General features: G+C 35.9%; 6 protein-coding genes across 7 annotated transcripts; 4 read left to right on the forward strand and 2 right to left on the reverse strand.

Annotated features, from left to right (window-relative positions):
• The first annotated feature begins 4,548 nt into the window (after positions 1-4,548).
• Positions 4,549-7,431, forward strand: Lsd-1 (lipid storage droplet-1). Its single transcript, XM_070106138.1, has 7 exons — positions 4,549-4,769; positions 4,830-5,125; positions 5,181-5,385; positions 5,823-6,010; positions 6,577-6,767; positions 6,866-7,043; positions 7,105-7,431. Exons 1-7 carry the CDS (start codon positions 4,766-4,768, stop codon positions 7,255-7,257), a joined length of 1,215 nt encoding a protein of 404 aa, XP_069962239.1. The 5' UTR covers positions 4,549-4,765; the 3' UTR covers positions 7,258-7,431.
• A 3,196-nt stretch (positions 7,432-10,627) lies between these two features.
• On the forward strand, positions 10,628-14,961 carry tst (superkiller complex helicase subunit twister). The gene is made up of 7 exons (XM_014232650.3): positions 10,628-12,246; positions 12,312-13,031; positions 13,089-13,271; positions 13,333-13,912; positions 14,005-14,183; positions 14,241-14,372; positions 14,631-14,961. The coding sequence occupies exons 1-7, from the start codon at positions 10,666-10,668 to the stop codon at positions 14,832-14,834; spliced, it is 3,579 nt and encodes a 1,192-aa protein (XP_014088125.3). The 5' UTR covers positions 10,628-10,665; the 3' UTR covers positions 14,835-14,961.
• LOC106616145 (dnaJ homolog subfamily C member 8) lies at positions 14,899-16,569 on the reverse strand. Of its 2 annotated transcripts, none has more exons than XM_036357546.2 (3): positions 16,425-16,569; positions 15,622-15,872; positions 14,899-15,562 (listed from the first exon to the last, which is right to left on the reverse strand). In XM_036357546.2, the coding sequence occupies exons 1-3, from the start codon at positions 16,447-16,449 to the stop codon at positions 15,188-15,190; spliced, it is 651 nt and encodes a 216-aa protein (XP_036213439.1). In that variant the 5' UTR covers positions 16,450-16,569; the 3' UTR covers positions 14,899-15,187. The 2 variants fall into 2 exon arrangements, with proteins under 2 accessions (XP_036213439.1, XP_014088128.1); XM_014232653.3 differs by lacking the exon at positions 16,425-16,569 and adding an exon at positions 16,222-16,418 and having other exon boundaries at positions 15,622-15,942.
• Positions 16,570-16,829: 260 nt separating this feature from the next.
• LOC106616146 (COP9 signalosome subunit 6) lies at positions 16,830-18,042 on the forward strand. The gene has a single exon (XM_070106139.1). The coding sequence runs from the start codon at positions 16,933-16,935 to the stop codon at positions 17,602-17,604; it is 672 nt and encodes a 223-aa protein (XP_069962240.1). The 5' UTR covers positions 16,830-16,932; the 3' UTR covers positions 17,605-18,042.
• Positions 18,043-18,465: 423 nt separating this feature from the next.
• CSN6 (COP9 signalosome subunit 6) lies at positions 18,466-19,675 on the forward strand. The gene is made up of 2 exons (XM_036357548.2): positions 18,466-18,916; positions 18,977-19,675. Exons 1-2 carry the CDS (start codon positions 18,563-18,565, stop codon positions 19,619-19,621), a joined length of 999 nt encoding a protein of 332 aa, XP_036213441.2. The 5' UTR covers positions 18,466-18,562; the 3' UTR covers positions 19,622-19,675.
• A 2-nt stretch (positions 19,676-19,677) lies between these two features.
• On the reverse strand, positions 19,678-21,335 carry Dph5 (diphthine methyl ester synthase). The gene is made up of 2 exons (XM_014232652.3): positions 20,830-21,335; positions 19,678-20,764 (listed from the first exon to the last, which is right to left on the reverse strand). The coding sequence occupies exons 1-2, from the start codon at positions 20,962-20,964 to the stop codon at positions 20,057-20,059; spliced, it is 843 nt and encodes a 280-aa protein (XP_014088127.1). The 5' UTR covers positions 20,965-21,335; the 3' UTR covers positions 19,678-20,056.
• Positions 21,336-23,071: the final 1,736 nt, after the last annotated feature.

A 23,071-nucleotide genomic window follows, 5' to 3' on the forward strand; every position in this document is an offset into this window, starting at 1 on the left:
ATCACGGCTACCGAAACTCCAATACATTGGAAGAATTAGCGCTGACTCTGTATTGTTAACAAAAGTTTCAGATAAATCTTTCAATTAGGACTTAATAAAGTCTGTATTTCAGGCGTTAGAAACATTAACAGAAAAAACCGGTGACTTTACCGATGGGTGGCTTACACGCAATTTTTAAGGATGCGTGACTTATTTGTTAATTTATGTATACACATAAGAAGTTGTACAAGCAAATATGTAATTAATATACACGTAAGTATTAAAATTACGTTTATTCTTTTTCTGTGTTAATGAATTAAAAAAAAAAATCTTTTATGGAAAATTTATTTGAATTTGATTAATTTCGGCACTCTTAACTACAGAAAATTTAAAATTATTAAAAATCAACCCTGCTCAGTGACACAATTGATTTAAGCTGAATAAATAAAATATAAATATAGTATGAATCCATTTCATTCAAATTTTCAAATATTACTCCTCTGTCATTCAGTTTGCACTTCGCTGGCTTTCTCTATATACAAATATATATATGTCCTTAGATATTCATGTATGGGTACACAAATATTTTTATTCCCGAATGCAACAAATTATACAGAAGAAATAATGAGGGATGTGCACTAACGATTGCTTGCGCAATATACAAGTTCATATTTCCTACCAAGATAGATTCCAAATTTTCTCTACACATTCATATTTCATATTTATTGATATTCGCCAGCAGCAAGGGTGTTTATATAGAGATGTAAAACTTTTACTGACACTGATTTTTTCTATGGATTATTCGTACCCTAATAATGGAAATTTTTACGCACCTACAAATGGACCACTATTGATGATTTTACCGTAAAAATTATATGATAAGTTTTCCCTGCAGAACCTGATATGTGCGTAATTCAGTACATGGGCGTTGCCAAAACTTATCGACATTAATCTTTTTTTTAATTTTTGATGCTTGAAAATTTGTATTGTGTGAATTACATAATACTACCATAATTTTTATATCAGATAAAGACGAATGTTGTTACTAGCAGGTTCATATTTCTGACACTAAATTTTGTAAAGAAAAATATGCATAGTTATGAAGTAGGTGAATCGCACACATTTTTTGAGAAATCACTCAGGCAATATACATATGTACATACATATGTAAGCAGAATTCAGAATATATCCATATATAATATTTATACCTCAGCAACATGTTGCACAAAATCCATTTTGGGGTATATGGTCATCAGAATGGAAATGAAAATAGATTTCGGCTTGTATTATGGTCTGCACATATCTTCAAATTATAACTTAAGTAAAAGTTATGATACCTTGAGGTAAGTCCGTTTACGTATTCCTTCGAATTCTCAGAAGGTTACAAAATATAATTATTCCATAATACTCATATACGAGTATTTTTTGTTTTTATTCAAATATATAATATTTGAGCATGTTTATCATAGAACATGCCGCAGTTCTAATCTAAATAATTAAGACTCAAAAATGCATATAGAATTATAAACAAACACACATCTTAACAATATGCATAAGTATGTAGCATGTGATGTCAGGAATTGTAAACTAAATGGGTACACACAAAAAGATATTTGAAAAGAAACCCATATCACATATCACATTATGTATGAGTGTATAGTTTGTTATAGGCGGTAAGTGGGTAAATTTTCAAGTATACCCCCATATACCGAGAATTTCGGTCCTTCATAATTATCTTATGTCATATATAATACATAGGCCAGAATGAGAGGTACATATCTTAAAACATAGAAGAAGTAGACGCATAACTTATGATACGTTAATCTGACTGTTAGTACACAAAATTGCTTTACACTTATGTAATTATACTTATATTTTAATAGTACTGAATCTTTTTCTCTTTATTTCTTTTTCAGACAGACATAACCCGATGTAGCATTAATTCGTTCCCTTCGTTAGGCTCAATAAAACACGTTTATGGCTCGTTGATTTCTCAACTACTGAAGGCAGTTCTTACAAACATTTAGCTAGGTAGGTAGGAGTGCTGCCACCACCGGCTCGATTTGCGCTGCTGATGCACAATCTATTATAATCATATAAAGATCTCTTTTGATCGTTCCTAGCGGACATAGTATGGTTCTTTTTCGTTGCCAATAATGTTCCTGTGACCGGGAACCCAAATTATTGACAATTGGAGTTGACCTGCCAGTGAACTTAAAGACATCCTGCATCAAAACCATGTCGTCTATGCCGCCATGTGACAGAGAATCATTAATCGTGCTTATTTCTATATTGTTGAAGGTCCCTTCTACTTTGGTCCTATAACTTTCACTGGTGGCTTTTCTCAAGTGAGTTCTGGGGTTGGTAAGGTCAACGTTCCACCAAGGAGGCGATTTCCTCTTTTTGAGAACCTTTAATGGTGTAGTTTGATTGAAAGCGCCTTTTTCTAACTTTTCCACCTCTTCATCTAATTCTTGAACTGTATTGATTTTATTCTAATAGTTGGTATTTACTAAGCTTTTTGTGGCCATCTTGTGAAATTTATCCCATGCTGTTCTTCTGGGATTTCGATATTGGAGCGGAGTATTGGATTTCTCACAAATGTTGAAGAGTATCCAGGAGTGATCCGACATTGATGGTTCCTCGGACACTCTCGTCAACGATCAGACTATCTGTTTCTCCTCTCTCTTTCTTCCTCCCCCTTTACCACTGTTGTATCTGCTGTGCTATAGGTAGAATGATAATGCATGTTCTTCGTTTACCTTCGTTTTGTTTGTAAAATATGTTTTAACTACTGTACACGCTATAGCACATTTCGTTGCTGCAAATTAATCTGCACGCATCTGAGCTTCTGGGACATCTTGCTGGCTGGTGTCGTCCTCTTCAGTGTTGTTGTTGTAGCGGCAGAATTTTGCCGAGTTCACAGTCCTTTGCCGGATAAAATCAGGGTCCGTTCTGGTTACGTAGACCCGACTGTTATGGGAACATACTCTTTAGTGGCGACTTCGTTAGCCGCTTTGTCGCCTTGGAAGATTTTCAGTCTGGCCTTGCGTCTACCAAAAATGATTTTGTTTTCAGCTTACGATAGAGCCCCTATCGACTCCTTACATATGGCCACAAGTAATGGTTTGCTGGTTTTGTTGGGTTTCTCCTCCTTTATCAGTTGCTAGTTTTGCAGCTTAATGCACCGCAGGAGCTTTTCGCCTGGGTCCTCTAGAGGGGCCAGCCAAATGCGAGCACGAGGCCTCTTCAGTTGCCATTAAGGATTTCCGAGGAGTCAAACTCCGGGTGGGGACCTGCCGGCTTTTCCTCACTTGATTCAAGGATTTCTTACGATTCTTCATTTCCTTTCCTCTTTTAGCAGCCAATCTACTTTGGTTGGTAGTCATGGCTGCTTTGAAGGTGGATAATTTGTCGGATGTGTTTGGGGTATTTTGTTTGGTACCCGCTGCGTTACATACGTAAGGTATATAAGTAAATACTTTTTTTGTTATGTAAAAAGAGACATGGTTCCCGTCAAGAGACTCTATCATGTGATAGTGGTCTATTTTCATATATATCAGTCATCGCTTACACGAACAGACGGTAATTTGGATCACTTTGATATTTACATATGTATGGTATATAACCAAAGGTGTTGTAATCAACTATTAAGTGGACAAAACTATTTACTGATGTGTAACATTCCGCGTCGCTCACGATTGATGACAACGGTGAGACAAAACGTCGTTTAAAATAAAACTCTACTTATATTGGTATTTTAAGGATATCAGTATATGCAGTATATCACCACCCGCCCCAAGTGGAAAACCCTTTATATAATATATAGAAGATTCATTACAATAACGGTTCATTTATGGTATTGTGGGTGAATACTCCGACTTTTAATGGGGTTTACAATTAAACTGTCTGGCTGATTAAATGCATTTATCGCAAATTCAATATAAAAATAAGCACGCTTGCTTGAAATATGTAAGACGGTTGAAATGGAACAAGCAGATAATATAGCAAGCTTCGATCGATTCCACAATCGGTATAGTTTTGTCTACTTTTATATTCGATTACTCAATTAGTTGGTAGCCGTTTTAAAACGTTGTAGTGTACTTTGGGTGAATTACGAAAGACTCGGTTCTCAGTTAATGTTAAATGAACTTTGAGTTTACGGCGTATGCTCGCGTGCGATAGACAAACATATGTATATGATACATACATATATATTCGAGTACATTGAAATGTACAAGGTGTACGCACACACATTCCATTCGTGCCCGACTTCTTTAGATTATTAAACACACGCCGGGAGAGTTTAAAGTGGGAAGATAGTTCTTTGCGCGATCAGTTACCGCGATAGGACATCATTCGCGATTGAATACCTACACACACATGTGTGCAAGTTTTGGTATGCAGGAACGAAAATATGAGTGCATGATCGTATTACGCTGCTTTGTTATCAGCATTACGATGTAGACGCCGTCGTTGTCAAGCATTAAAGGTCAATTCTTTAAAGATTACTGTTTAGTTTCACTTCTCGAAAAATGAGCAACGATCTAAAATGTTATTTCGTATAAAATATCAGCAACTTGCAAGCAAAGCGCCAAGCACAACGCCAAGCAGTCGACTCTTAGTCTTCATGTAGAAATATACAGATTCATTTTCGGACGGATGTCAATAGATATTATATATACGATTGAAAACGGAAAGTGACATACAAAGATTTCTGCAAAGAATTTATGTGTTGAATTAATCGTGGAGATAAAAAACAAACAAATATTTAATAGTTTTCATAATGGGTTAGTTGTAAACAAATGGAATATAAATATATTCTTCCTTTCAATAATTTTCTTTCAAAGCTAATGCGCCGATCAGCAAAATGCATTTAGAATCTGTCGATAGAATTGTCAGCATTCCATTGGTCGAGACAAGTTTTAAGCGTATCGAGGATCTTTATGGCAGAGTTAAACACAATAACCGGCTATTTAATTGGTATTTTGAAACCGCCGAATCTACAATTTTCGCCGCCTATGAGTCTGTGCAACCGGCAGTCAAACTTTTCGAAGCGCCTCTAAAGCATCTGGATGGCGTTATGTGTAAAAGTTTGGACTTATTAGAACAGCGTATACCACTCGTTTATTTGCCACCAGAAATGGTAATGATTTACTTCAATTCAATGTTTAAATATTTCACGGAAAGTGTTTTTGAAGATGTATTGGAATACAAAGGAGTACATGTCGGACCATCTTGTGCGGCCGGTGTTGAAGCGCGCCGATTCAGTCAAACAGATCGGCAGCACTGTATTGGAAAGTTCACTAACGGCATATGCAGCGGAACGGCTGGACGAAGCCTTCACAGTTGGGGACAAATTCGTAGATAAATACTTAGTGCCTCTACCAGGCGATCAAACGGATGGTGAGAAAATTTTTACGTTAAAAATTATTGTTTTTATCTTGAAATCAAATTCTTTCAAAAATAAAACAAATGTGTAGACCTATACTAATTTGCATATACCGCAACCGCAGCCTTTTGTAACACATATATATGTATGCGCATATTTTAATTAAATGTCGAGGTTATCATGTTTTGCTATTTGATTAACTTTATAAAAGTAATGTTAAGTTCAAAAATGTAATTTATTTCGGGCGAAAAATCACAAAAGAAACAAAACTCTAAGCTGATAAGCGAATCTCTCCAAAATGTTTCAAGGAGACTCGGTAAGGTTCAAGATGATCTTTTGTGCAACTTATGAATGTTTAACTATTGTATAGTACGCTTAACCTTAAAACTTATTTGTACATATACATTAATATTTTAATATCATTATAAGTATACATACATATGCATTTCAGCACCAGCCGATGAAGATAAGAGTACTGTGGTTGAAAACGAGAAAGGCGCCATTAAGGCAATACATCACGGTCAACGATTCTCACGCAAGCTTAAACGTCGCCTAACCCAGCGCACCCTCGCCGAAGCAAGAGCATTAAAGAAACAAAGCAGGGAAGCCATTAATATACTTATCTATGCAGCCGAGTTGGTAAGCGTTCAAATATAATATCTTTTGCAAGAAACCTCACTCATTCGCGACCTAAGGCCAGGGACTAACCCTATCAGGCCATGAAGAAGAATAGGTTAAGTAGGTCTCATAGTTATTTGACAATGGAAATAATTTAAGGCAGAATTCCTCCAATATCTAATAGATAAATATTATTTTTGTTCGTTTTACATGTTTTGACAAACTAATTTGTCGAATATAACAAAATTCAAAGATATAAGCATAAGAACTTACTTACATAAGAAGTACTTTTTCCACGATATGTGTAGCCAACATTGTTAAAATAACAAGTGCGAACAAAACAAGAATATTTGACCTATTTTTGCAAATTTGCTTTTGCAATGTCAAATTAAATCAATCAAAAAGTTCAATCAATGTCAAAGGTTCAATCATCTATTATCCATATTCTTTATAAAATAAAGCTACTAAACTTAACTTTATGTCACATCGCCAATGAAGGGTCGCTTTTCGAAAACTATCGATGTGCTTTTTTAATTTCGTTTGCTTTATTATTTTGTAAAAGCTGTACTTTTTTGTCATCTTTTCAGATAGCTACGGATCCAAAGTTGGCTCTACAAAAAGCCAAAGAACTTTGGGACTATCTGAGTGAAGACGAGCCAGAAAACCAAGCCAGACCAGTGAGTCTCGAACAGTTAATTGTCTTATTGACACGGGAGTCAGCTCGACGTTTAGTGCATCTGGTGAATTTTAGTGCACACATCGCTTCGAACTTCCCAAAGTACTAATACAACTTGATATATTTTCAAAAAAAAATTTGGAAAATATTTATAATTTTTACCCATATATAATTTTCCCCTTTTCGCTACTATATTTCAGAAAGTTGTCTCACACCACCACTGAGGTCGTTCATCACATTATAATTTTTAACAACCGCATTATTAGCATTACGAAGTTGGATAAGGTTAAAAATATGTCCAAGCATGAAGCTGAATCAATAATTAAGCGCGCCTTGACCTTCTATGGTGGTCTTCAAATCATCACTAATAGCTATTTGGTAACATATAGACAAAAGAAATTTTAAAGGGAAATATTCACAAATTCGATTATCTATTCAGGAACGCTTAGCCACTTTTCTCTCTGGTCGCATAGAGGCGGAAAAGGTAACTGTCACTGCTATCGCATCCAACGCATCCTCGTCCAACGCAAGGCGACGAATCGAACCACAGGACAATAACGTCCCTGTTCCACATATAAATGGCGTCTACTGAGAAATAGAATTTGTTATTGCTGTCGTATTTTTATTTATAATCATCGACTTTTATTTTTGCTTTCATATTCGTACTAATACATAAGGTAACGTTCCGTAAAATAAATGAGGTGTCTTAATAAAACTAAGTGCACATGCCACATGCGTATTCCAAAGTGTGCAAATTCTATTTCAAGATGTTCATTGTTTTTTTTTCTCTGTCGCATGCAGCGTGAAGTTATGCTTGCGGTGCACACTACCAGAGGACAGGTCCAATCCCTGGTACAACCACCGTAAATAAGAGTTAGTGTAATAAAATGTTATTAGGTATTCAATCCATATGTAAAATTACATTAGTAGCATTTATTTATGTAGAAGTCTGTAATAGTGCGGAAAATTTGTTAAAATCGCCATGTATAAGGCTTCTCGTACCTACAAATTTGCATGAAATATGCGACTGACACTAATAGGGGCGACATTTTTTATATATGTTCAGTTGAATAAAATTATTTAAGACTCTCCATGTTTTTATTAAAAATTTGGTAATATAGAAAAATGAAGAAAATATACTATCAGTATAGTCATCTTTCGATTAGGCTACTAGAGGTTTATTTTAAAATTTATATGAGTTTAGCCGAGCTGACAAAAGTACTCGAAACTCTCATGTACTTGTGATCGTTTATCCCTTTCTTGCGCTCCTACCATTTTAGTGGAAGCTGCAGAGTGGGCAAGCTCGTCAGCCAGTTCGTTCCCGGCTATACCCTTGTAACCTAGCACCCAGGTGTACTTGGTTACGTGAAATCATTCCATTCGGCTTTGCTACCAAGGATGTCTTTAAACTTCCTTGTGGAGTTTAACATTTGGGTAATGCTGGCCTCTATTTGTTGGGACGAGATTACCTTTCCTCTGTTAAAACCTTTTGCTGTAATTTGAAGCATTCTGTGTTTGGCTTCTAGATTGATTACTAGGTGAACCGGTGTGACCTCCAGCGCGAAAATCGCATACGTTCTCATTTTACCCGATGCGCAGATGCGGGCAAGTCGTTGCAGTTTTGATAGTTTAAGTCCTACCGAAGTCTGCGATGCTTTCGAAGCCCAAGTCACCGCCCCATACGAAATAATCGGTCTCATGATCCAGGATCTCCCGGAAAATCGATTGTCAAATCCACATTATGCTTTCAACGAAGATTGGAATCCAAAGTGAGGCTCAGATATTTGACCACATAAGTCATCTCTAACTCTTTGCCCCCAACGGATAGGTTCCTGAGGAAGGAAGTGAGACTAATTGGCCTAAAGGATTGCGCCAGTTAATAGTCCTTTCTTCCTACTTTGGGTATAAAGATCACTTTTGCAGTCCGCCATGGTCGAACAAGGCGGGGCGGTAAGACTTACTCTCTCTGTTGCAGAAGTGCTGGAAAGATGCCTTCAGCCTCCGGAAACTTACACTTCGAGAAAGAAGCCATAGCTCACTTGATTGAGTTTGCTGTAAAAAGCTGTATTGCGACTATCTAATCCGAGAAAGCTGGCTTTTGTTCGACTACAAGTTGACATTGGTCTTCCCGGATTGTCTCCGGGAAATACGCAAGCAAAAGAGTCGTACCTGTTTCTTCTGCACTGGCTAATACTGGGTCAGTCTTATCTCTGGCCAGAGCAATGTGCCGCCTTGCTGTATAAGATGTTGAGGAGACCTTTTTCAGAATTGCCTAAAACTATGGTGTTTTGCAGACCTAATATCTTTATTGTAAATATTTAAGTTGCCATTTATACTCTTCCCAGTTCCCCGTACGCTTGGCTTTGTTGAAAAGCCTGCGTACTGATTTCCTAAGTTCCGAGAGTATGCTTGATCACCAAGGACAGCTTCGCTTTTTGATGATCATCTTTAAGAGATATGCATATGCATCTGTGATGGACTGGTTAAGCGCAGACTATCTGCTCCCCAGTTCGGAAGCCGTTGTACCTCTGTCTAGCTGCCCCACCCTACTTACATTTAACCCAGCATATCTCGAAAGGGAACCCAATCTATATTCCTAGGAATACGTTTGGGAGGTCAAGACCTCTACTTTTACTAGTAATGATAGCTGAGGCTGCCGGCGAGTGATTCTGGTTCACCTGGGCAATTTCCACGCTGGATCGGTTCAATGAGGAACTGGTCCTCACCATTGCCGTCCTCCGCGTTGCCATCCTTCCAGCTTGGAACCAATCTCCCTTAGGCAGTTAGCAGTACTCTCGTCCTTGCAATCCACATGTAGCATTCCACGTTTGAAATACACACCATGAAAGGATACTGGGTACCCACACCCCCTGTATATCTCTTCTATGACGAGATCTTGAAGAGCACAGCCATCCGTATGCCTTTTAAAGCATCCGCATATCTGCACTGTGTCTCCACTACTTGGAGGATTTGAGGCGGATTGTTGGCCTTCGGTCCCCTGTTCATGGTTTTTCCTCTTCCTTTTGGAATTTGGTGGTCCCTGTGGCGTTATCTTACCGCTCTTAGGTTTTTTGGTTTGGGTGGTTGGTGGCGATGCCTTTTCGCTACCTCGCCTTACGGTCGGGGTTGCGTTGACCGGGCGACGACTCCGAATCCCGCTGCTCCGCTTGCTAGCGGACGCAGTGTTACCATTTTTCCGTCCCCCTGAGACAAACGAGGCATTGTCTCTCACCCTGTTACGAGCGAGCTTTTCGTCTTCCTCAAGAAATCTTCCATCCTGTTGGTGCCTTAGGTACCATTTCAAGCTGGCACCGCTCATACCCTTCCTACATGGGTCATCATGTACTCCCAAACAGCCAGCTGGTGATAGAGGAGGCAATCTACATCACCTCTTTCTCTTAAATTGCCTGTCGAGATGCCCCGTATAAAACTTCGCCACTCCAACATTCTGGTAACTATGAATTTCGCTGTCTGGTTGTTTCGGGCATTTTATCGTCGATTCTATTTTATTCTCGCATCTTCTTCGTCACAATCAAATCCATGTTGCCGAAAATTTTCAATTTTTACGATCGGTATGCACGCCAGAGATCGTAGATTTATAGAGAATCCAGAGAACTTAGAAGAACATATACTTTCTCTGCCTTCTCGTCCATTTACATTCTCTGGTTATACTATATTAATTTTCATTCATATTATTATTTTATGTTCTCTGCAAATCCCCACACAAAATCATTGCTAACCTCAATGGCAATGTATTTGACAGATTTCAATTAAAAATTCTGCCGCTACAACAACAACAACAGATGTCAACAGAGAACGTATATCATCGTATATATGATATACGTTCTCTGTTTGGAGATGCGGCGTTACTATGCCAAAAAGATTTTCGAAGTATGTAAATTTTCACAATACTGTCGCATAGTGTAATTGCTTAATGTGTTTCCACCTGACATTCGTAAATACATATAAGTGTGTATGTCATACCAGTTTAAGAACAAAAATGGATGAGAATATTAAAAAATTACAAAACTATATTATTTGTCCGGAATTACCAATAAATAATCCTTTACCGGACACAATTCCGCGACATTACAATGCAACACGCTTGCTACATTTGTCGAGAGGTTCTGCTAGCACAAAATTAGTGCCACGTCGTGACTATATCACTGGCACGATAATTGAATTTGTTGAGATAGATTTGGAAGATGTCGGTGCCAACGCATGCAATTCCACCTCAATGCGTCGAGAACCGGGACTGTTGGAAGAGTCAATTCGAGGTTCATCGATGAATTTTCCATTCTGGCCCGGTGGATTTGATGAACCACCTGGAGAAATAAAAAAGCTAGTCGTTGAATTCGACTTTGGGATAGAACTGCTGACAGTGCCACCTGGTTTTCGCAATGGCTATATATTCGAAGAAAATAGAATACAGTCGTATTCCGAAGTTGCGAATTTAAGAAATAATGAAAATATCAATCTGTTAGAAAATTTGGAAGAGGATATGGATGTACAGGAATGGTTGAAATTGACTGAAGAACCAACGGAAGTAGATTGCGCTGATACATTCAACTATTCAACAGAATTTAAAGATGTAGACGAGCATATTATGGGACCAGACCTTAAACCGGTTTTGGAAATTTCAAATACAAACATGAAATCCACTTTTAGCAGCGAATGGGCGGAAATGATCGACATATCACATCCTATTACGAACTTCAAAGAAAAAATTCCATGTCCCGCAATGAGTTACCCCTTTGAGTTAGATGTGTTCCAAAAGCAAGCCATCCTTAAATTAGAAGAGCGACAGTATGTGTTTGTAGCAGCACACACATCCGCTGGGAAAACAGTTGTAGCGGAATATGCAATAGCATTATCGCAGCGCGATTTAACGCGTACAATTTACACATCCCCAATAAAAGCATTGTCCAATCAAAAATATAGAGATTTTAAAAAAACATTTAAGGACGTTGGGTTAATAACGGGCGACCTGCAGATTGATCCCACTGCTTCGTGTCTTATTATGACAACAGAGATTCTTCGGTCCATGCTTTATTGTGGAAGTGAAATAACCAGAGATCTAGAATATGTGATTTTCGATGAAGTGCATTATATAAACAACCCAGAGCGTGGACACGTATGGGAAGAGGTAATAATATTACTTCCAGATCATGTTAATATAATAATGCTAAGCGCTACGGTGCCTAATACAATGGAATTAGCGGAATGGGTTGGCAGTACCAAGAAAAGGAAAGTATATGTAATAAGTACACTTAAACGACCTGTTCCTCTTATGCACTACATTTATACTGGATGTGGCGGTAAAAGCAAAGATGATATATTTCTACTAGTTGACGGGAATGGTAAATTTTTACAAGAAAATTATGTAAAGGCGGTAGAACGCCAAAAAGATATGCAGGCCAAAACAAAAGGGGGACAAAGTGTGCGGCCGTCAAAAAATTTTGTTAGCGCTAAACGAGACCAGAACATGTGGATTGGACTAATAGACTTTTTGAAGCGTAATAACAAAATGCCTGTAGTAGCATTCACATTATCGCGTAATCGCTGCGATATTAATTTGCAGGTACCATAATTTACTTAACATAATTATATGTATTTTTTAAACTTACACATACTTTTTACTTCTAGGCATTACAATCAGTTGACTTAAATACTGCACGTGAAAAAGGTTCTGTACAGAAATTTTTCCAACAATGCTTACAGAAACTAAAACCACCAGATCGCCAACTACCACAAGTTCTATCCATGAAAGATTCACTGGAACGTGGAATCGGCGTGCACCATAGTGGTATATTACCCATACTGAAGGAAATAGTGGAAATGCTATTCCAATCGGGTTTAGTTAAACTACTATTCGCTACGGAAACATTTGCTATGGGTGTTAACATGCCAGCGCGTACTGTGATCTTTGACTCGCATCGTAAATATGACGGACTTGAAGTGCGTAATCTAAAACCTGGTGAATATATTCAAATGGCTGGACGTGCCGGACGACGTGGTCATGATGAAAATGGTACTGTTATATTATTGTGTAAATCTCAAGTTCCACCCTCGATGGATCTACGCTCCATGATACTTGGTCAACCAGAAAAATTGCAGTCACAATTCATATTACGTTATGCCGTTATTCTAACTTGTCTACGCATTGAGAGCATTAAAGTTGAGGATATAATACAGTTCAGTTTCAAAGAATTTAATCAAAAACTGCAATTACCAATGCAAAAAAAACAACTGGAAGTTGCGCTTGATAAATTCTCTCAACTACCCGAGCTGGGAGAACAACTGCAGCCTCTGTGTCGCTTTTATGATCTCGCCCAAGAATATACTATTGAAAAACAACGTATCATGGTATGATTCTCTGAGATATTTTGCATTTACGTTCTTAATATTACCTTTTTTCCACAGAAATATTTACTGTCTCAACCTAAAATAGCTAAAGAGCTGAAGGTGGGCCGTATACTATTGGTTACCCAAGGCAAACACTACAACAAATTGGGTATATTACTTGCCATAAAGACTACCCCAGGAAAAGATACTGTCTACAGATTATTAGTGCTTGACCATCAATTCTCCGCAAGTGATCCGAAGGTATACAAGTAATGCACATTTTCCTACTGATTATCACACTGTTACGAAACTATATTTAAAGGATAATAATCTTCATCGTGGAGAAATGTACTGCAAAATAGTATCGCTGACCCCACAGAACAAGTTATTTCATCCCGAAGGTATTGGTGGTCATTGTGTAATTGACGCAAAAGCCGCCGATATAGTTGAAATTACAAAAAGCAATATTAAAGTTGATGGAGACATTATAATTCGCAATTGGGAACAACGGCAAATCGAACGTTTTAAGGACTCTCCACCAGGCGCAACTGTCGTTAAGGCAGTGAGTGAATTACAAATACTTAATCAAAACTACATAGACAATACAGAGGCGGTTAAGTGTATTAACCTCTCCAAAGATGTTAATATAAGTGAAGAGAATGAGTTGGTTCAAATTCGCTATACAGAACATTTGTGGAAACAGCTACTCACATTGCTACCCCATACAAATATTGCTGGATTTGAACAAGAATTCGCTACGGTTTACGAGCGTAAAGTGTTGGAACGGCGTATTGAGGAATTGAAATTTAAGAATTCTACTAAAAACCTCTCCCTTTATCCAGATTATTGCAACAAATTGGAAGTATTACGCGCACTAAAATACATCGATGATTTGGACGAGGGTGAGTAGTCTTATACTATTAAATATGCGTACATAGAAAAATATACATAAACTGATATAGTTCTCTTTATATGTATGTATTTATTATTGTAGTCACGCTGAAAGGAAAAGTTGCTTGTGAAATGGGACAGAATGAGCTGTTAATAACGGAACTAATACTATGTAACATGTTCAATGATCTTGAACCTGCTGAAATCGCCGCATTACTCTCGAGTTTAGTATTTCAAGGAAAAATTCAAGGAGAGCCGGGGATTCCAGAAAAGTTAAAACAAGTCAGAGTAGTTACTATTAAATTGATATATTCATACAATTAAAATATTTTTATGTAGTGCGTTAAAGAATTCGAAGAAATCAACGACACTATTTTAGCCGAAGAACTACGAAATAAGACAATTATAGAATCCGAAAATCGGCTGAACTTTGGATTGCTCGAAGTAGTGTACGAATGGGCACGCAACAAGGTGTGTGTGTGTGATTAATTCTAATATTCTATGCTTAAAATGCAAGCAGTCTATAACTTAAATTATTTAACAGATTTCCTTTAACTGTTTAACTCACATTTTTAAATTTATATAATTTTTTTTGCCTTTCGGGCAACACTAAGCTGGATCTGCTAATTTAAGTTAGTGGCTGTAAACATATTTTTCAAAAACTGATTTTTATTTATAATCAGATTTAAAAATTTCTAATTAATAATTTTTAACGATAACTCCTATTAGCCGTTTGCTGAAATAATGAAGTTAACTGAAGTTCAAGAAGGCATAATTGTGCGATGTATACAGCAATTGGATGAAACCCTACGTGATGTAAAAACTGCAGCCATACGTATAGGTAATCCCGCCCTGCAAAGCAAAATGGAAGACGCGTCAACTGCCATAAAAAGAGACATAGTGTTTACTGCCAGCTTGTACACAGCATTGTGATTCCCAACGAAAAGTGTGTCCTTTGGGCTATAACAACGATATACTAATTAAAAAAAAACTCATATTTTATAAATAATTTGTTGCTCTAAAATATATCCATTTGGCTGTATTTTACAAAATGTAATAATGTCAATTTTTTTATTTTTAGTTACATAGTATGTATAATGAGCGGCAACTAAATGACAATTTTAACGAACTCCGAATACTTATTTCTCATTTAAAGGCATGATATATTGAACATATTTTCAGCCTTAATACATGGAATCCGTGCTTTTTGATTCATGAACTTAATTTGAAGTATAAAAAATAATGTTATAAAGGTGGTTGCTATAGATATGCACGTGCATACTTGTTTATCGTGTTTCAGGCTTAAATTTGGGAGGAACAATCATTCCATGCATACGTTTTTGCTTTTTCGACTTCTTAGATTTGCTGGCACCGGACTGAAAATCATGCCAACTATTTACACGACTTTGGCGCGACTCTTCAAAATTCTTCTGCCATTCTAAATCAGCTTTTCTCTTTTCTTCCTCCTCGATTTCGGTTTCGCGTTTACGTTTTCGCTCTTCTTGATCTCGTTGATCTAATTGTTGCCGGCGTCGTTCCATATCAGCGAACAATTTCATAACCATCACATATATGGCATGTTTATATTTATCAGGGTCATCTTCAGGGATGCTTTCAAAACCTTTACTCTCCTTTCGAAGCTTCTTTCTTTTCTCTGCAATCTGCAATTCCAAAATATTTTTGATTATTAAGATTTTTTACACAAAATATTTATTGTAACCATATGATCAGTTCTTTCTTTCGCTTCCTCGTAAACATCGAGACATTTTTTTCGTGTGACATCATTTTCCAGTGTTTTCCAAGCCCGATTTATAATGTCAAAAGCTGTCTGGGCCCGATCTTTATTATCTTGGTTCTTATCCGGATGCACCAGTATGGAGAGTGTGCGGTAACGTTTCTTTATTTCTTCAACAGTAGCGCTAGGCTCTATCTGTAGTACCTCGAATGGATTGAGATTGAAGTATGTTGAACCTGGACGAAGTAAACGATCAATTTGTTGAGAAGAGGTTAGAACAGAATCGCGTTTTTCTATTTCTTTAACCTGCGGAAATGTCCAAAATATTAATAATTTCATATCAATCCCTATTCACAAAGTTATACATATGTTATTCTGTGAAGTCGTTAAGTCGTTCAACTTTCATGACTTTTTTCCTCTCTAGCTTTAGTATTCTTCAATTATGTTTACTTAGTTTAGAATATGAAACAATAAAAGCGAATAACCGACAATCCTGCTTGTTGTTAACGTTTTTCCTGCTACTATGTCTCAACAGCGCATGTAGCGTAGATATTCAACTGCCGCTTTTTACAAGCATATACTTACCTCCGTATAGAAAGAGTCAAATGAAGTATCCTTCGATGTGGTGGGGCGTTCATTAAAAGACATTTTTATTTACACAATTAGATATCACAAAATAATAAGGACGCATTTACTGACAATCTTTTTTTAAATCCTTTTATTGTTATATTTCAGCAAAGAAAACACTTGCATACAATTAATTTCACAGTATCAAAATTTTTATTTACCACAAAATCGTACTCCAAATGTCATAATAACGCAGGGTGCAGACGAAGTTTAAAAACATATTAAAATTCATATATATATATACCCAGCAAGTCACAGCTATCGAAACTCCGATACACAGAAAATATTAGCTTAGAAAAATAGCACATATTTAGTGCCATAAAATGTAGTAAAAACATGTTACAGATGCACGAACATTAGTGTTTCATAAAAAAATATAATTATGATCAAGAGTGATGGAATTACATTTTAAAGTTCGCGTTCAATATTAATTACGTCGTAATTATAAATAAAATTTATTTCAATGGTTTACAAAAGTGTTTGTGTTTTTGTTTAAAAATTATCAATATTTCTTTCCTGACGTCATCTTTGTTCTCATGTCACATTTTGTCTCTGGCATTATTGATTATGTATAAATGGGTTGGTTTAACTGGCAACTATCCAAACTGGCACTTTCCTCAGGTCTCTTTTATACATATTTCGTAACACATCATTGATTTAATTCACGAAATGCTAAAATTCTTTACACGTGGAAGTATACTTTCGTTAACATCCATTGTTTCAAAATCTCAATGGGAAAATCATCACTCAATTTCAAAATTGTCGGTAAATATGGAGACCGTTCCAAAATTGTTAGCTGACAATTCCGCAATTGTATGGATGGACCTTGAGATGACTGGGTTAAACTCGATTTCTGACAAAATAATCGAAGTAGCTTGTCTGATTACGGACAAGGATCTGAAAGTTTTAACAGAGGGATTGTGCTTTGCTATAAATCACCCAAAAGAAGTTTTCGAGCAAATGAACGAATGGTGCGTGAAACAGCATAACGAATCCGGTTTAGTCGAAAAGTGCTTGGAATCAGATATTACACCAGAGCGTGCCGAGAGCATACTTTTGGATTACCTACAAAAACATGTTCCTAAGGGTAAATGTCCCTTAGCTGGTAATTCTATATATATGGACAGACTATTTTTACGCCACCACATGCCATCCGTTAACGATTACATGCATTACCGTGTTATCGATATCTCGAGTATAAAGGAATTGTGCCGCCGATGGAGACCCGATGTACAAAAATCAGCACCCGAAAAACGTTTACTGCATCGAAGTTTAGAAGACCTACAAGATAGTATTGAAGAATTAAAATATTACCGAGATAATTTTTTTAAAACTAACTAGCTAACTAAAAGAATTCAATAATAATTCAATACATGTGTGTTTGTACATATTTCGAATGTTTTTAAGTTAGCTCTGCATTAAGCGTAATCTGTACATTTTGCATTAAACGTAATCGTTAGTACATTTAGGTATCTTGGAAAAACATACACACATAATGAGAACTGTATTAATAACTAAACTAAATACTAATTAATTAGCAATATTTGTATATGAACTCAAGCTAAACTTGAAAATTAAAGTAGAACATAAATTAATCGAAACATATTCCTACTGTTATAAACGTTTCAATGTGAATATTAACAAGCCTGGGTAAATAATTGGATTAGGAAAATATTGGATAGAACATAAATTAATCGAAGATTACGTGCTGATTAGGGTTTTCTATAGTTTTCTGATAACAGTTGTTGGCAATAAACCGTTATTTTGGTAACTTGAAAATTTAAATTATTTATAAAAATGTGGACTGCATTTGGCATAGTAAGTTAAAAAAATCACGGAATTCGAAGGAACTCAAAAATAGTACGTACGTGCATAAATATGTATGTATAGATAAACTTTTAAAGTTAGTTGTTATAATCGTGTCGTTTAAGGAAAAAAAATTATAAATATATTTTATATATTTTTATATTTTTTTATTTGTTTTATATTTATTATTATATAATTTCAATCATTTTAATTGAAATTATATTGCCGAACTGTTGTATTTTTAAAGTTCTTTAAAATTTACCCTCAATGAGAAAAAAAAATACAATGTCCTAATTTCAATCATTTATTATTCTGTTCGGCAAGATATTATGAACGATTTTACCAGTTATTAACTCTAACAATAAATCTTTATAGTTGGTTGGCAATAATTATTGGGAATGTGGAGAAATTTTCAAACAGATTAATCAAAGTGAGCAAGTTGGCTACCCTATGCGAGAAACAAATTCTTCGAATAAAATATCATTGCAATAAAATGGAGCGAATGGATGTTGATTCTGAAGCTAATTTAAATCTTGCACCATCATGCAGCCATCATCCAAAATGTAGAGCTCTAGCATCGAATACCAGCATAATGGCAGGTCCGGGAACAACACCATCTGTCACCGCCTCTCTCCATCCATTAGTAATATTGAATATTTCCGAGCATTGGACCCGTATTCGTGCTCAAGCGGGTGAAACTTGTCAAGTGTTTGGTGCTTTGATAGGAAAACAGAAAGGTCGCAACATAGAAGTGATGAATTCCTTTGAATTAAGAGTGGACAGGGTGGGTGCAGACGTAGTTATCAACCGAGAGTACTACCAAACAAAGGAACAACAGTTCAAGCAGGTATATGTTGATAATGAAAAATTGGCAAACAAATTTTTCATATATAGTTCCTATTAATAGGTTTTCAGTGATTTAGATTTTATTGGCTGGTATACTACAGATGAAGCTCCAACACTCCTTGACATTCAAATTCAAAAGCAAATGGCAGAGATAAACGAATGTCCCATCTTATTGCAATTGAACCCATTGTCACGTAGTGTTGATCAACTCCCGTTAAAGTTATATGAGTCCACTATCGAATTGGTAGGAGGAGAAGCTACAATGTTGTTTGTTCCACTAACGTACACATTGGCTACAGAAGAAGCTGAGCGAATTGGAATTGATCATGTTGCTCGTATGTCAACTAATGAAACTGGAGAAAAATCTGTGGTTGCAGAACACTTGGTGGCTCAGGACAGCGCTATTAAAATGTTAAATAAACGTATACAAATAGTTTTAAAATATATTAAAGATGTTGAAAATGGCAAAGTGGAAGCAAATCAGGAAATTTTGCGCGATGCATATGCATTAAGTCATCGGTTACCTGTTATGAAAGGTCATGCTTTCCAAGAAGAGCTGTACACTCAATGCAACGATGTGGCCCTTATTAGTTATTTGGGTGCAATGACCAAAGGCTGCAACGATATGAACCATTTTGTCAACAAGTTCAATGTACTTTATGATCGCCAAGGATCTGGAAGACGGGCTCGTGGTTTATATTTTTAAACTAAATCGAGTATTTTATGCTGTAAAATAAATGGTCTTCATATATAAAACAAATATTCGAAGCTTTTATAGGAAAATCATTATTATTTGATCAATTACATACACAGAGGAGGTAGGAAACGCTCCTCTAGTTAAACACTGCTTTCAATACGTTTAGGCTTAAATAAACTAATTTAAACAAATTCACAACATTGTTCATCGTAAATCACGACACAATTATAAAAAACAACTAAGTGAAATGCCATTTAATAGCATTCAATTATTTGACTTTCTTATAATTAATTACATTTAAGAGGATCTGCTTTTGATTATTTTTACACATAAATAGTTGTGGTACAAGAAAAGATTTTTAATTTGAAAATAAATAATCACAATGCTGTATTTTAGGTAATCAAATTTAACATCAAAAAATTTTCTATGTACCAAAATCTTTTTTCAGTGATTATAGTCCTCCAACTTCAATGTAGTATATTGTTGCAAAAATTCCACTTCAAGTGGGTGCATTTCCTTCGCAGGTATCACCAATGAATGCAAAGGGCCACCGAGATCAGTTTGGCTCATTTCACGTAATGTATTTACAATTATAGATTGACTATCATGACCAACTCGAGCGAGTCCAACGCAGAGCGACAACTCATTTAAAATCGTATTACGTTCCAGCGCATCTTTTTTTTCCACAATCGTCATTAACTGTTGTGCAGCTTCAGCCACAGTCATAAAACGTGGCGGTTGATATTCCTTTCGTCGGCGCATTAACGATTCTGGTGTTGGCTCCTTAACCTTGATGTCCAGCAAACACAGTGTGTGCATATTATGCAGCCTATTCAATTTAATTTTGTCATAAAAGCTATCTGGTTTCCATGTTTCATCCCAGTATGGTATCGACACGGTTTCACCAAATTTATAAAGTTGCAGCCCACAGCAACCAATAGCGTTCATAATGGATGCGTTATGAATGACCTTGTATTGTATTTTTTTTTCTTTAGCTCTGAGTATAAAATCAGTATGTGTGGTTGCACCAAATGGATCACCAACTACTAATAGTGCCACGTCTTCCTCACCAGCACCCGACAATATCTCATCAGCACCTTGCTCTACCAGATCCCGATCGGCTAACAAAAGAGGTCGTCCATAGAAGGCTTCCTATATATTTTCATATATATCAAGTTATTTAAAAGAATACATATTAATTAAACAAATTCATTTACCAGCTCTTCTTGCGGACACCCAAGTATGGAAGTATACATTTCTAGGTAAACTCGTGCACAGCGCTTTACAATTTCAAGGCCTTTCACTGTAATGTCAGTCGGGTCACCAAGTCCTAATCCGATCAAGTAGAACATGTTGTATCTACTTCCTTAAATTTAATTCTAACGCTATTGTCAACCAATATTCTTAATACAACGCGGATTATGCTAAAATCGCCACAATGTAACCGCAGAAACACTTGAACACCTCGCTCAACTTTGCACTTTTCCCGCGCTTACAAGTACATACACTATAATAGTTATAACAGGCTTGTATATTGTGTATGTCAAATTTTTCGCAATTCAGCCTTGTAAATGTTCTTGGAGTTACAATGTACACTTGTAGGTAGATGCTGTATTATGCACGTGCTGATATTTCTAAAATGAGAATAAAAAATCTAAACAATTACGCTCAGATTCCACTTGGAGGAAAATCATTTCCCTATTTCGCTCATCGCTCATCGCATGTCACATTGTCAGAGTTGCAAGATTATTAAAGTAACGGTATTCATTTACCCATAATTCATGAAACAGGTAGGGGTTACACTATGCGATATGAATTAACAATGCGATAAGAAATAGTATGTGTAGGAATTTTATTAACTATTGTATATACATACATATGAATATCACTGTAGGGCGGGACATTTGTAATAAAAAAGTGTTGGGCGTGGCTTCGCCCTCTCGCAAACTCGAAAACTATATCATCCAAACTTTCATTGTAAAAATTGATGCAATGTGATATTAACTACGCCCACAGATTATGCTCAATAGTACTACAAGGGCAAAACTTAGTCTAAAAATCGTCATAGACCATAAATGAAAAGGTAGGGAGGTTTGCATTTAAATTGCAGTGTGTAAGGAAATCTTTAAAATCCCTTCAGATCTTCCTTTAGCCCGTAAATAATGCTTTTCGTTTTTGTGGTTGACGCATACGATATCGGTCATACGTAAAACATCATGACAATGGGTTTTACGAATGTATGTACATAATTAGAATTTATTTTCTTGGACATGTTTATTTTGGTTTATGACTTTGTCCAAATATATAGGGCAATGTGTTATCTAAGTCTAATTGGAGGCATATATTTTCCAAAGTATACTTTATTTTAATGCTTTGCCCTTGGTGCCATATACCTAATACATATTATAAATATATGAACTTCATTAGACGAAGGAGTATCACGCTCAGCCAGTTCAAATCTACGGCTTCCCGGTAAGGTTTCTTAATAAGTATATCTATGTGTCACTAATTTGAGGAAAATTTTTGTCAATATTTGAACTTCTTAATTCTAAAACGTGCTCTTCAAGGTTTAAAGCTTTTTCGAATTTATTTACTGTATAAGTGATGTATGTACACACTTATGTATATTCCTTAAATTTGAAATTCTGATCAATATTTGTCTATGATTTTTTATTCTTCGTCGTTAATTTTAAGCTTGGCAATAGCTTGATTGATTAACTTAATTTTACAATTAATTTATTAAAAACCTTGAACCTTTACCAGCAAACCCTTCAATAAAAGATTCAATGTGTTATGTCCTTACCATATGTAAATATTATTATATAATCGGTGCTAATACTGAATCTCCTGGCGAGCTTATGTTGCGCCTTTTGATGCCGATCAAGTAGAAAACTTTAGAACCTATCGAACTCATCGAACTGTCTTCTTGTTCTTTGCCCTTCGTCTTGATTGCATCTTTATACATTTGTGAATACACTCAATATATGCAATAATATTAGGTAAAGTAAGCATAAAAATGTAAATTAAATGATTTTATAATCATTTTAAATTTATACAAAATATGAATTTTTATGCTTCGCTCGTCTCTTAATACCATTTCTCGAATTTTTTAATCTATGTCCCGGTTTGGCTGTTGAATATTTTTTGATCTTGGATAAGATGATGATATATTTTGTTATAATTTTGATTTGTCTAATTTAGCCAATAATGACTTTGAATATTTCAACCCCATTTAGCAAAGAACTAATCTCTTTCGACCTAATTATCTAGTATGACTTCTCAGTCATGTGCTTTGGATTCAAGAAAAAATACTGAATTAACTTTCAAGTTGTAACACACCTTAACTTACCAACATCCGTATTGAATCAAATCATCACTTTTAATATTTTTAAATTATATTCATTGCCTGCATTGAGCATATTTCAAATAATTCGGCTTTAATTAAGTGCGCGCGTACTT

The sequence above is a fragment of the Bactrocera oleae genome, chromosome 2 (assembly GCF_042242935.1).
Source record: "Bactrocera oleae isolate idBacOlea1 chromosome 2, idBacOlea1, whole genome shotgun sequence".
In the NCBI taxonomy this organism is placed as follows: domain Eukaryota; kingdom Metazoa; phylum Arthropoda; class Insecta; order Diptera; family Tephritidae; genus Bactrocera; species Bactrocera oleae.